At 40.2% G+C, this 14,255-nt stretch overlaps 1 protein-coding gene and 1 long non-coding RNA gene across 2 annotated transcripts; one reads left to right on the top strand and one right to left on the bottom strand.

The window, feature by feature from the left end:
* Positions 1-3,053: 3,053 nt before the first annotated feature.
* LOC134023928 (uncharacterized) lies at positions 3,054-7,550 on the top strand. The gene is made up of 2 exons (XR_009930816.1): positions 3,054-3,267; positions 7,062-7,550. It is a non-coding gene; the product is annotated as an uncharacterized LOC134023928 (long non-coding RNA).
* Positions 7,551-12,716: 5,166 nt separating this feature from the next.
* LOC134023990 (interferon-induced protein 44-like) lies at positions 12,717-13,611 on the bottom strand. The gene is made up of 2 exons (XM_062466352.1): positions 13,419-13,611; positions 12,717-13,282 (listed from the first exon to the last, which is right to left on the bottom strand). The coding sequence occupies exons 1-2, from the start codon at positions 13,602-13,604 to the stop codon at positions 13,121-13,123; spliced, it is 348 nt and encodes a 115-aa protein (XP_062322336.1). The 5' UTR covers positions 13,605-13,611; the 3' UTR covers positions 12,717-13,120.
* Positions 13,612-14,255: the final 644 nt, after the last annotated feature.

Below are 14,255 nucleotides of genomic sequence, written 5' to 3'. Positions count from 1 at the left end.
TTCCCACCCCCCTTTGACTATTGATTTTGAAATGCAAGCATTCATTTATATTTTGAATGGGTGTAATGTGTGTATGTAATGTGTTTCAAGCAACAATAAAAACCAAAAACTGTATTTTACAAAGACAGCACAATTGTGTTTTATAATTGTATTTCTAATATTTATGATACAGTACCCCAAATGTGTTAAAACTATTTGGCTGTCCAAAGCAGTTATCGGTGAGATGTACTCAAATTCAGTTGTTGTGCACTTGCAGGGGTTAAGAGTGATCAGGTTGTCTCTTTTCTCTGTCATCTTGTATTAATTTCCTCTGTTAGGGTCTCTGTGGTAACAGTTAGACCCCCCATAAACTACTATCATTATCATCACCTTACCCATCACATTACCATTACATTTGAATGTTTTTAACACACTGATCAACTGTCTTTCAGGTGATTATAATAATCTTCTCTTTTTTAAGACTACCTTTATAATACACTACATCTACCAACTTATCAACACAAAATGTAGTCTGTTTTAGACATGTCTCAGAGTTGGGCATGTAAGACAAGGGAACTCTTGTCATGGCTATTATCATTTCATCATCTATCTTCTTCATAATTACAAGGTACAAAAGAGTAGAGTTTCAGTGAACACATGTGAAAGAAGTTACCAGAATCAATCAAGTGTTTATAGTGTTTGGACAGGATAGAAAAAACGTTTTAAAATCTGGTCAGGATTTTCGTATTGGATGACAAAGAAATGTGTCAACACAGTCACTATCGCACATTCAAACTGTGTGTGTGTGTGTGTGTGTGTGTGTGTGTGTGTGTGTGTGTGTGTGTGTGTGTGTGTGTGTGTGTGGATCCATGGGTGTATGTAGTTTGTCATCACATCAGAGAACACATTAGTCCGGTCCTAGCTACTTTACACTGGGTCCCTGTTACCTTCAGAATTGACTTTAAGGTCCTTTTCCTCACATACAAAGCTCTAAACGGACAAGGACCTAGCTACATTGGTAAGTCTCTTATAAACTACACACCAGCTAGAACACTGCGATCATCAAATGCAGGCCTATTAGAGGTCACCAAAGCAGTCATAAGAAGATTGGTGATGCGGTCTTAGTCAATTACGCCCCAAAACTATGGAACAAATTACCCATAAATATTAGGGAAGCAAACACGCTAGACAATTTCAAAAGACAGCTTAACAGACATCTTTGGTAAAAATAAATCTTTTTACCAAAGCATTTAACTAATTTTATCTCAGAAGACCACAGATAGATTGCGGCTAGTCTGGTTTGTTACAGTTAGGTCCATAAATATTTGGACATTGACACAATTTTCATCATTTTGGCTCTGTATACCACCACAATGGATTTGAAATTAAACAATCAAGATGTGCTTTAAGTGCAGACTTTCAGCTTTAATTTCAGGGTATTTACATCCAAATCAGGTGAACGGTGTAGGAATTACAATAAATTTTATATGTGGCCCCCCCCTTTTTAAGGGACCAAAAGTAATTGGACAATTGGCTGCTCAGCTGTTCCATGGCCAGGTGTATGTTATTCCCTCATGGGAGTTCGTTATTTCATTGACAAGGAGCAGATAAAAGGTCTAGAGTTCATTTCAAGTATGGTATTTGTGTTTGGAATCTGTTGCTGTCAACTCTCAATATGAAGTCCAAAGAGCTGTCACCATCAGTGAAGCAAGCCATCGTTAGGCTGAAAAATCAAAACAAACCTATCAGAGAGATAGCAAAAACATTAGGTGTGGCCAAATCAACTGTTTGGTACATTATTAAAAAGAAAGAACACACTGGTGAGCTCAGCAACACCAAAAGACCCGGAAGACCACGGAAAACAACTGTGGTGGATGACAGAAGAATTCTTTCCCTGGTGAAGAAAAACCCCTTCACAACAGTTGGCCAGATCTAGAACACTCTCCAGGAGGTAGGCGTATCTGTGGCAAAGTCAAAAATTAAGAGAAGACTTCACCAGAGTAAATACAGAGGGTTCACCACAAGATGTAAACCATTGGTGAGTCTCAAAAACAGGAAGACCAGATTAGAGTTTGCCAAAAAACATCTAAAAGACCCTGTACAGTTCTGGAACAACATCCTATGGACAGATGAGACCAAGATCAACTTGTACCAGAATGATGGGAAGAGAAGAGTATGGAGAAGGGAAGGAACTGCTCATGATCCAAAGCATACCACCTCATCAGTGAAGCATGGTGGAGGTAGTGTTATGGCGTGGGCATGTATGGCTGCCAATGGAACTGGTTCCCTTGTATTTATCGATGATGTGACTGCTGACAAAAGCAGTAGGATGAATTCTGAAGTGTTTCTGGCAATATCATCTGCTCAGATTCAGCCAAATGCTTCAGAACTCATAGGACGGCGCTTCACAGTGCAGATGGACAATGACCCGAAGCATACTGCGAAAGCAACCAAAGAGTTTTTTAAGGCAAAGAAGTGGAATGTTCTGCAATGGCCAAGTCAATCACCTGACCTAAATCCAATTGAGCATGCATTTCACTTGCTAAAGACAAAACTGAAGGGAAAATGCCCCAAGAACAAGCAGGAACTGAAGACAGTTGCAGTAGAGGCCTGGCAGAGCATCACCAGGGACGAAACCCAGCGTCTGGTGATGTCTATGGGTTCCAGACTTCAGGCTGTCATTGACTGCAAAGGATTTGCAACCAAGTATTAAAAGTGACAATTAGATTTATGATTATGTTAGTTTGTCCAATTATTTTTGGTCCCTTAAAAAGGGGGGGGCCACATATAAAATGTGTTGTAATTCCTACACCGTTCACCTGATTTGGATGTAAATACCCTGAAATTAAAGCTGAAAGTCTGCACTTAAAGCACATCTTGATTGTTTGATTTCAAATCCATTGTGGTGGTATACAGAGCCAAAATGATGAAAATTGTGTCAATGTCCAAATATTTATGGACCTAACTGTATATGTTTTGGAAACTGCAAAGGCAGAGTCTGACGGACTCGAGAGATCGCAGATAGATTGCGGCTAGTCTGGGTTGTTATATGTTTTGGAAACTGCAAAGGCAGCTCGAGTCTGACGGACTCGAGAGATCGCAGATAGATTGTGGCTAGTCTGGGTTGTTATATGTTTTGGAAACTGCAAAGGCAGCTCGAGTCTAAGACGGATTCGAAAGACCACAGATAGATTGCGGCTAGTCTGGGTTGTTGTATGTTTTGGACAGTGTCGGTTCTACATTGAATTACACCCAGGGCGAGACGCCCTTCGCGCCTTCGCTGTTATGGTAAGACCGATTATGTTCTATACAGCTAAAACAGCCTGGGGTCAAATTGACACCAAACATAATAGGAGGGTTACATAAACATGCCCTTACACGCTAAATGTCTGTTATTACATGCTATATTAATATAACTTTTAGGGAGAAACACTTTTACTTATGACGTTAAACTATACTTATACCAGAGATCTTATTGGGATTTTGTTTGAATTGTTTATCACTTGTATTATTGTTTTTATTGATTTTATGTAAAGCACCTTGAGCTACAATTCTTGTATGAAATGTGCTATATAAATAAAGTCTTACTTACTTACTTACTTACTTACTTTGTCACGAAATATAGTTGAAGCAAATAGCAAATGTTCGTCTTTGAAACTACCTACAGATTTGAAAATTCCGTTGGCTAATTACAGGGCCTAACCTAAATAATGAAAATAAATAATAACTGAACTTGTAACAGTTTTGTTGCAAAGCACACTATTATGGTGAAATGTTATCTTGTGTTTGTTGAGTTAAAACCGAAATATTGTTGTTGCATAGCAAGCATCATAGCAAAAAGGCTGACAAACGTAAGAGTTAGCCTATACCCATTTTTTTTCAATTCGCCATTTCACACAATTAAAAAAAACAAAAATGTGCAGGAACTTTAGGCCTATATTTATAATATTATGAATTGTCCGTTCCATTTGGGAGACCCAGTCAGATGAGCTGTCTGTCCCTCTCCCCTTTTTTCACACTGCTTCTGTACACGGCACCTTCTCAGCAAGCAGGGGTGCCTGCAGCTGCCTGAAGGGGGCGCCAATTTGCCAATTCCCCACACAGTGAAATGATAGAAAAGAGAAAACCGCTTCACGGGCAGAGATTTTTATTTATTTATTTTATGCTCGTGCGCCCCCCACGTGACATGAAAAAATGCCGCCCCGGGCGGCTGCCCGGTCCGCCCGTGCCTAAAACCGCCCCTGGTTTTGGAAACTGCAAAGGCAGCTCGAGTCTAAGATGGATTCAAGAGACCACAGATAGATTGCGGCTAGTCTGGGTTGTTATCTACGGTGGCCCTGAAGTATGGCAAGCCGTTTTATCATTTAACCAATGAATTCTTGATATCCAAAATTCGAATTTTTGATATCAAGAATTCAATTTTGGATATCAAGAATTCCAATTTTGGATATCAAGAATTGCATTTGGGATATCAAGAATTCCAATTTTGGATATCAAGAATTGCATTTTGGATATCAACAATCCAAATTTTGGATATCAAGAATTGCATTTTGGATATCAAAAATTCGAATTTTGGATATCAAGAATTCCATTTTGGATATCAACAATTCCAATTTTGGATATCAAAAATACAATTCTGGATATCAAGAATTCGAATTGTTGATATCCAAAATGCAATTCTTGATATCCAAAATGCGAATTCTTGATATCCAAAATGCAATTCTTGATATCCAAAATTCGAATTGTTGATATCCAAAATGCAATTCTTGATATCCAAAATTCGAATTGTTGATATCCAAAATGCAATTCTTGATATCCACAATTCGAATTGTTGATATCCAAAATGCAATTCTGGATATCCAAAATTCGAATTCTTGATATCCAAAATGCAATTCTGGATATCAAGTTAGCATACATTTGCGTAATTAAAGCTGTAAACCAATGGGTAGGGGAGTGGGGGGAGTTTAAAAAAACGTTGCGTACACTACGCAAAAGTTGGGATTCTGTTGGGTTTAGTCTGCTCGTACCGTAGCAGACGGGTTGGAAGATGTCTGTGCAAGTGTTTGTAATGAAAAAGTCTCATAATCTCATAAGAAACCTACGTGGACCACCCAACAAAAGAGGTACTGTACTAGTTTTGGCTTTTATACTTTGTTTTGTTTTGTTCGATAACTAGCACTACAGTCGAGCTAGCAAGCACACGTTAATGCTACTGTACTCTAGCTAGCTAGGCTAGCTTATCATGAAACGTGAAAAGATATGAATATAATAGACTATACGAGTCTCCAATCCTGTTTCTGAAGAGCTACCTGCCAGTAGGTTTAAGGTCCAACACTAGCACGCCTGATTCTAATTATTATCTGGTTGATCAGGTAACTCGTATCAGGTCAAATGAGTGTTGTTGGATCAAAAACCTACAGGCAAGTAGCTCTTCAGAAACAGGTTTGGAGACTGCTGGACTATATAGACTAGTAGCTTGCGAAAAGTAATGCCAGAGCCTGTCTAAGGAGACATACTCTGGTAGCCTATGGTGTATGGTGACACAACGTCCTAATTTCCCCAGACATGTCGTCTTGATGTGTGGGATGTGGAACTAGGGTCAGTCACAATTCTGATGATGGTATTGTTTTTAATCTAAGTCCCTTAATATTTTTTTTCTTTCTTTGCTCTCTCGACGAAGGCAGTCGCATTTTTCTCTCCTCCCCTCCCTGAGCTTCCCTGCTTGGCTGTGTCTTGTCTTGTCTCAAGATACTCTCTCATCATCACTCTCCGAAACTAGAAGCATGGAATTAATTAGCTGGTCTCTCAATGCTATTGACACCATCTTCTCGAAGAGAAGCTCGGGTTCGGGGAACCCAACTGTCCGGACGGGACGTTCGCAGCTGGCTACACGATGGACGCGTGGGAGAATTGGCGTGTCGTGTGTCTAGCGGCGCTTTCCGTGGAGGACGTTGAAGACATCTTCATATTCGGTACCATGATTACAGGCTTTCTGCTGTTTGGAATAAGCGCTGGCTTTGTATATCGGAAAATCAAGGAAACGGCTGCAGCCATCAAAAGCCCCATTGATGCGTTGGGCAGAGCTGTTGGAGCTCAGACTGTGAACTTAACAGGGATAAGTTTGCGGCTCTGCAAAGGAATATGGAGGACATGGAGACATTCCTGAAGGGTGGACGTGAAAATTGAGTGCGGCTACTCGTCAAAACAACTACCCCAATCTTATCCACTTTCGGCCCCGTAACCAGCACAGGCCTTGGCCAAGGCCGTCGCTGGAAAACAACTCCCCTGGAGAGCGCTGAAGCGAGACTATCTTGCTCCTCCCTCCCCCCCACCCCCCCCCACCCCCCCCCCCCCCCCCACCCCCCCCCCCCCCCCACCGACATCTGTGGTTTGGTCTCTGCCTGGGTCATGACCAAGGATGTCTCCTGGCCAACACAATCTGCATAGGGAGAATCGGACTGATTGTGGCCTAGGTCGAGGGCGCCAACCCAGACCTACTCACACATTAACTTTCACCTACTACAGATATCACCACCCCCCCACCCCCATCCAACGCCTTCGCCTGTTTTTGTAAATGTTGTTGTACTTATGTGCTGAGGTTTTTGTCTGTTCCCACACTGTACTCCTCTAGGAGCATTGTCTGGGTGTTGCCTTTTTTCCTCCTCTTTCCTCATGTTTACCTTGTCTTGTCTTGTGTATTAGAAACTGCAAGTGGCAGCTCGGATCTAAGATGGATTCGAGAGACCGCAGATAGAGTGCGGCTAGTTTAGATCAACACTTGTATTATTGTTTTGTTGATTTTATGTAAAGCACTTTGAGCTGCAATTCTTGTATGAAAAGTGCTATATAAATAAAGTCTTACTTACTTACTTACTTAATATGTAACTCTGGACAAGCTAGTTTTTTTATTCATTTGAAGGCTCCAATCAGGGCATACATTTTATCTGTGACACTGCTGGGAGGGTGAGTGACGGTGATGAGGTAAAACAGAAAGACTGCAGACTCAAGACTGCATAGAAGTTGAATACCCCTGATCTAAAAAATGTTCCCTCTTATTTCTTTCTCTTATTTATTTATTTTAGGTGGCCCAGAGTCCTTGGATCATGACTACCTGGCCTGACAACACCAAGCTGACCTTGTCCAAAGCCGCTGTCCACAGCCCACATGGTGGACCTTGTCTACCTGGTTGAACAGCTCATCTGGATTCAGTCTGAAGAAAGGACACAGTTCACCTATGTTTATTGAGCTGATGGTCTTCTGAACATGCACACATATGAATTTGACTTTAAAGGTAATCCAATCTGATCTCACCAGCAAAAGCAGAAGACAACACCTCATACTCCGACTACTATTTGATTGATATTTGATATGTCAGCAACGTTAGATCAGAGGAATGTGCCCATATTGTGTACAAACTTTTACCTTTACATCTCATGTGCTAGGGATAAGTAGTTATTAGAGGGGGCAGGTATCAATGTAATGTTTTATGTGAAGCTATTCAATAAATCCAAAGTCACATTTATATTGTACGAATTATAATCACTTTCTTTTAATAAAGTTTGTTTGCAATACACCATCTCCATTGTGTTTATTTCATTGTATTCATAAAATTGATCATATCTGCATTTATCTTACTAGCTAATGAATTGTAGTGTGGCCTCTAATTATTGTGGCTGTCTATTCTGTTGCTGCGGGTTCTCCATTGCATCATCACTGTGGGGATGAGATGGGTTGTCCATGATGGCCATCAGCTACTCTCAGCCTCCTTCTCCAAGCTGTCCAGCATGATCCCCAGCAGAGAACTCACCTTTGATGAAGAAAGTGTCTTGTTCGTCTTCATTAACGGAGACTTAAGTTCAGTTCTGTATTTTTGTATTCTTATAAGTGACTAGATGTATTATTGATCTGCAGATTGGGACAGAAAACAGACCTCTGACAATAAATGACGGCACAACACCAGGCTTAGGTCTCAATCATGTTTCCCAGCTTCAAAAGTCGGGGGAACGTGTTTTATAGGGTCAAATAAATTCAACATGGATATTGATAGTCAGGTATTAATGGTGTTACAACAGTCACAGAGAAAGATTCCCAGCTCCCAGCCCATGACCACTCAGGGCAGAGAGAGATCATAGGTGGAGCTCTCCCCGCCATCACAAGGGACGTTCACCCAGTACTTTCTCGTGACCCTGAACATCTATTCAACCTGACTACACACAATCTACTCTTATCAATAACAAACTCACATGACAACATACTAAGTATCCAATGATTAGTTCTATTGATTTGTGAAAGTTGTATTGATTAGTGTATAACTTAAGTACATGGGAAATCCCATACATGCATGTACAGTGAGACAGACACAGTGATGCAATGTGTGTCCAAGTTAGGACTGTAATTGGAATGCTTCAAGTTCAAGTCTTTTATTTGTCAGGTACACAGAACAACACAAGGTCAGACTGGGCACTGAAATTCTTAAGACAAGACAACGCAAGCACCTGGCATAACATAACATATAAGTACACAGATCATAATTTACATCTATGCTGAGCTTAAATAAGTGAAACTTTCTAAATATGCAGATAGCAATAAATAATCGACTATACTAACCCTAATACTAAAACTTCCTAAATATACAGATAACAATAAATAATACACCATACTAACCCTAAATGCACATAATACCTATTACAACCCTATAACCTATTCTAACCTAGGTGGAGTACAGTACAATAGTGCAAAATTGCAGATCAGTGACTATGTCAATGACCATACAGGAGCCTGGTGGCGAAGTACAGTGAGGTACAGTAGTGCAGTGTTACTGATAGTGCAACCAGTACTGAAAGTGACAGTGTATAAGTGACTAGTCTGCAGTGAATCAATGTCCATATCAGTGTCCATTCAGAAGCCTGATGGCCCTTGGGTAGAAACTATTGTCCAGTCTGCGTGTGCGCGACCGGATGCTGCGGTAACGCCTGCCAGAAGGCAACGGGGTAAAGAGACTGAAGGATGGGTGGGAACAGTCTCTTAGAATCCTGCCAGCTTTCCTGAGGCAACGTGTGTGGTAGGTGTCCTGTAGGGCTGGGAGCTTCCTGCCGATGATGAACTCAGCAGAACGGACCGCACTTCGTAGGGCCTTGCGGTCCCTGTCTGTGCAGCTCCCATACCACACTGTAATGCAACCAGTCAGAATGCTCTCTATAGTGCATCTGTAAAAGTTAGTGAGAATGACTGAGTCCATACCAAACTTCTTCAGTCTCCTCAGGAAGAAGAGGCGTTTACGGGCCGCTTTGACCACCTTGTCCGTGTGAACAGACCAGGTGAGGTCGTTGCTGATGTTCACCCCGAGGAACTTGAAGCAGTTGACCTTCTCCACTTCAGATCCGTTGATGAGTAGGGGTGCATGCTCCTCCTCCTGCCGCCTCCTATAGTCCACAATCATCTCCTTGGTCTTGCTGATGTTGAGAGAGAGGTTATTGTCCTGGTACCATGATGTCAGGGTGTCAACCTCCTCTCTTTAGGCTGACTCGTCACTGTCAGAGATGAGGCCCACGATGGTTGTGTCGTCAGCAAACTTAACAAGGAGGTTGGAGCTGTGCGTTGCCACACAGTCGTGAGTGAACAAGGAGAACAGGAGAGGGCTGAGCACACAGCCCTGGGGGGTGCCTGTGTTGGTGATCAGTACTGATGAGGTGCGGTCACCGATTCTCACTACCTGTGGCCTCCCCGTCAGGAAGTGGAAGATCCACTTGCAGAGGGAGGTGCTCAGTCCCAGGTCCACAAGCTTGGAGACCAGTCTGGAGGGGATGATGGTGTTGAATGCTGAGCTGTAGTCAATGAACAGCATCCTCACATACGTATTCCCTTTGTCCAGGTGGGAGAGAGCGGTGTGCATAGTCAGAGCGATGGCATCGTCTGTAGACCTGATGGACCAGGGTGGGGGGCAGCGAGGAGCAGATGAATGATTTGACTAGCCGCTCAAAGCACTTAATAACACCCATTGGAAATGCCAGTCCTAGGAATTAATGACTGCATCTTTTGTTATGAACTGCATCATTTCAACATATTTGTGAAATAATAAAACACAATGCCTGCTTTTTCCCTCCCACATGAACAACACAGGCCATACTTATGTAAAATGAGCTGGTTTTGGATTGTGTTGGACGGTTTAGCATCTATAGCTCCAAGAGGAAAGTTTAGTAGTTTTATTACAAATAATTGAAAGCTTAATGTATGCCAGTAGTGCTTCAAATTATTGGGTGGTATAGTCTCATACATTTTCGTGCGTATGTTACTCGTGTGTACCTGCTACTCGGAGCAGGTACACATTTGAACAGTAGATGGCGTAGTTCTGCCAATTTAGTGGAATTTAATCTGAACCCAGATAACGTTGTTACACATACAATACATTCATAAAAATAAAAAAAGGACAATGATTACGTTTTTTGGGGTCTCAAAACATCCAACTTCATCCATTTTCAAAATCAATGTTGAACTAAAACAAACGCCAACGGATGGCAAAGTCTACAATGGCCGCAGTGGGCAACGCTCTTAGCGTAGAAAATGTTACGCCTTTGCAAACAGAATTTACGTAGCCTGCCTACTCCCGCCCACATGAAAGTCATTAGCATACATTGTTGATATCCAGAATTCAATTCTGGATATCAAGAATTCGAATTGTTGATATCCAAAATGCAATTCTTGATATCCAAAATTCGAATTGTTGATATCCAAAATGCAATTCTTGATATCCAAAATTCGAATTGATGATATCCAAAATGCAATTCTTGATATCCAAAATTAGAATTGTTGATATCCAAAATGCAATTCTTGATATCCAAAATTCGAATTCTTGATATCCAAAATGCAATTCTTGATATCCAAAATTGGAATTCTTGATATCCAAAATTGAATTCTTGATATCAAAAATTCGAATTTTGGATATCAAGAATTCATTGGTTAAATGATAAAACGGCTTGCCATAAAAATGCAATTCTTGATATCAAAAATTCGAATTGATGATATCCAAAATGCAATTCTTGATATCCAAAATTCGAATTGTTGATATCCAAAATGCAATTCTTGATATCCAAAATTCGAATTGTTGATATCCAAAATGCAATTCTTGATATCCAAAATTGGAATTCTTGATATCCAAAATTGAATTCTTGATATCAAAAATTCCAATTTTGGATATCAAGAATTCATTGGTTAAATGATAAAACGGCTTGCCATAGACAGAAGGGTTGCATTTGAAGGTTATACTGTCAAACTGACTGAAGAATGAAGATAGCGTGGCTCATTGGCTGGTCAATTCCCATGATGCAAGGCGGTAAATAGTGTTAAAATTTGCTGATAAGTTTGCCGTTTGTTCGAAATACCAATGTGACTTCATGAATTTCGTTTTTTAAATGTGTCTGCTTAGAATGAAGTGTTTTGTTGAGTGGAAATTGTCATTGTTGTGCTGGTTTGCCATTGTAGCCATGAGTTAAATGACTTACGTTTCATAAGAAGAGCTGGATTATTACACCATAAGTGATTAAACCTTTTAAGGAGTGAGTTCTAAATATTACCGACGCTTCTACCAGAGTGAGTTATTTTTCCAAAACGGAAGCTAGCTAGCTTTAGTTAGCTTCCGTTACCTAGCAACCTAGCATAATACTCGTAGCAATGCTACTACCTGCTAGTGTTACTTGTTAGCCTCCTAATTCTAAATTTTGAAGCCATACTATAGCGTTTTTCACATAGTTTTTGTCTATCGGAAAATAGTCGGTTGGAATGTTCAGAATCACACATGTGTGACGGTACTCTGTGGGGCCCGCTTTCGAACGATCACATATGTGTGACGCTACTCCTTAACGGGTTAAGCAGTAATTAGCTTCTTTCAGTTTAGTATCTGCCGTGTCACTTTGCGAGGCCCCGCTAAGTGACGCAAGCTCAGCGGCGTTTGCGGGCCCCCTGAATATTTGAATATACATAACTAGATCATAGTAAATGGACGTTTATTAAGTTTATTCTTGAAGTACTTTCAATAATTCAAAGTGCACTTGTAAGTATTGCGAAGTATACTTCTGAGGCACTAAAGGAAGTATAGTTCATGAACTGAAAGTGCACTACACAGGTTACTTTAGAGTATTCCAAGGTATACTTTTAAGTACTTTAGGAAGTATACTTTATGAACTGAAAGTGCACTACACAGGCTACTTTACAGTATTCCAAAGTAAACCTCAAATACACTATAAGTGTACTTTAAAGTGTACCAAATGACCCAAAAAGTGGGCCAATTCAGTTTACTTAGTACAAAAATAGTATATAAATAAGTACACTGCTAGTATACTTTAAGTTACATGATAATAGTATACTTTTTTATACTAAGTATACTTACAAAATAAACTTGAAGTATACTTCTTTTTTGTAAGGGATAGGCCTATGTTTTGGAAACTGCAAAGGCAGCTCGAGTCTAAAACGGATTCGAGAAACGGCAAAGACTGCGGCTTATGTGTTTTGATTCCCGCAAAGACTGCGGCTTGTATTTTGTTGTTACATTTCAATATATATATATATATATATATATATATATATATATATATTTAAATTACTTTTATCACTTGTATTATTGTTTTTATTGATTTTATGTAAAGCACATTGAGCTGCAATTCTTGTATGAAATGTGCAATATAAATAAAGTCTTATTATTATCACCAGACAACTGTGGGTCTGTTGCTGTAGTTGGAAACTTAGGTACTGTCTACCAAAGCTTAAACAATTTTGATCTAGACCAGTATGCAATTAAATAACTACATTGGTATTGTTTTTATGTATATCACATGTTTGTACATGAATGTAAAAACAGTAAACTTTTAATAATATTTTTATATTAAATGACTATGGTCAGACAGCATTCAATTTCACCTCAGTGGCTGGTCAAATGGAAAACGAAAAAAGTCCAGTTGAGCCGGAACCACGCAGTAGAAAAGCATAACAAGGGATGAAGCCGTGGATCTTGCTAGCTGGCAATGTACACTGCGCTATGTGGAACACACGGCAAACTCGTTATCCCCTGATCAGTCAACATACAGTGAGTCCCATGGTCCAAGGTAGCTCATGAATTACAATGCTAATGTTAGTGCATGTTTTTATGTGTTCAGGTTTGTCGTACCTCATAGCCTTCTGGGATATGACCTTTGAGTGCACTGATGATGTCGTCAATGTGCACCCCTCTGGATTCCTGTGACTCCAGACCCATGATATCGTTGAACACGAAAGGCGAACATCCTTCTCCCTCTTTAAAATAATGTGTTTCATACTACAACAGCAAATACACTCCTTTCAGATTATTATTATCCATGGTTTAGATGCATAATTTACTAAACTGTAATTGCGTTCATCATACAGTATTATATTAATATATATATTTATATTTGTCATTCAGGATTACTTACTTTCTTGGTAAAGCTGATGTCGGAAAGAGACGCTACCAGCACACTCATGACCACACGTCCAGAAAAGGCACTTTTAACTGAGTTGATGAAGCTGGACTTTCCTGCCCCAACAGGTCCATGCAGCAGGATTCTGATCTTGCCCAATTCAGGATCATTCAGCGGGAATGTTCTTAGTTTCTCCACCATCTGGTCTCTATTACTGTAAGAAAAATGCACACAGCAACATAAGTGTTACCTTAATATTCATAGATGTACAGATTGTAACATCAAGTTTAATGAAATGAAAAAGGGAAAGCAGAGGCAGATTGTCACATTGAGTGCAAGTAAACAGGAACCCTTTTGTCTTTTCATTGGCAATTGCACCCCAATGTGTTGCGTCCACTATCCCATTCATGTTCTGTTTGTTTGTTTTGTTTTATCCTCTGTCTTTTATATCTTTGCTGTTGTATTGTTTTGTTTGTCTTCGCACATGTAAAGCGTCTTTGAGTATTTAGAAAAGCGTTATATAAAAATAAATTCTTCAATTATTATTCAATTATTACTATCCCAACCAATGAGCATCACGCTGGCTGACAGCTGTCACAGACAAGGCACTTTGGTGATTGGATGCAAAGTTAAGATGCCAAGTTCAATGATCACTAAGTTTCAAGTGGCCATTTATTGTGTATGAAAGTCAACATCACGAATAGTGGGTGGATCTTGGTCACGGCTGTTTAATGCCTAAAGGTTAACAAAGAGGAACAAGTCATGAAGGGAGCTTAAGAGACCTCCAATAATAACAGCTTCTAAAAGGACTGCATTGGCCCAGCACCCTCCAGCCCTGCACTGGCCCCCAGC

The sequence above is a fragment of the Osmerus eperlanus genome, chromosome 7 (genome assembly GCF_963692335.1).
Source record: "Osmerus eperlanus chromosome 7, fOsmEpe2.1, whole genome shotgun sequence".
In the NCBI taxonomy this organism is placed as follows: domain Eukaryota; kingdom Metazoa; phylum Chordata; class Actinopteri; order Osmeriformes; family Osmeridae; genus Osmerus; species Osmerus eperlanus.
Note: the sequence above shows the minus strand (reverse complement) of the source record. Positions and strands in the feature narration are given on the sequence as shown.

What these genes read in the sequence shown, in the direction of transcription:
- LOC134023990 (XM_062466352.1), bottom strand. Translation starts at nt 13,604, where the DNA reads ATGGTGGAGAAACTAAGAACATTCCCGCTGAATGATCCTGAATTGGGC. An exon ending in ACATCAGCTTTACCAAGAAA is followed by an intron (nt 13,283 to 13,418) that starts GTAAGTAATCCT and finishes TTGCTGTTGTAG; the next exon opens with TATGAAACACATTATTTTAA.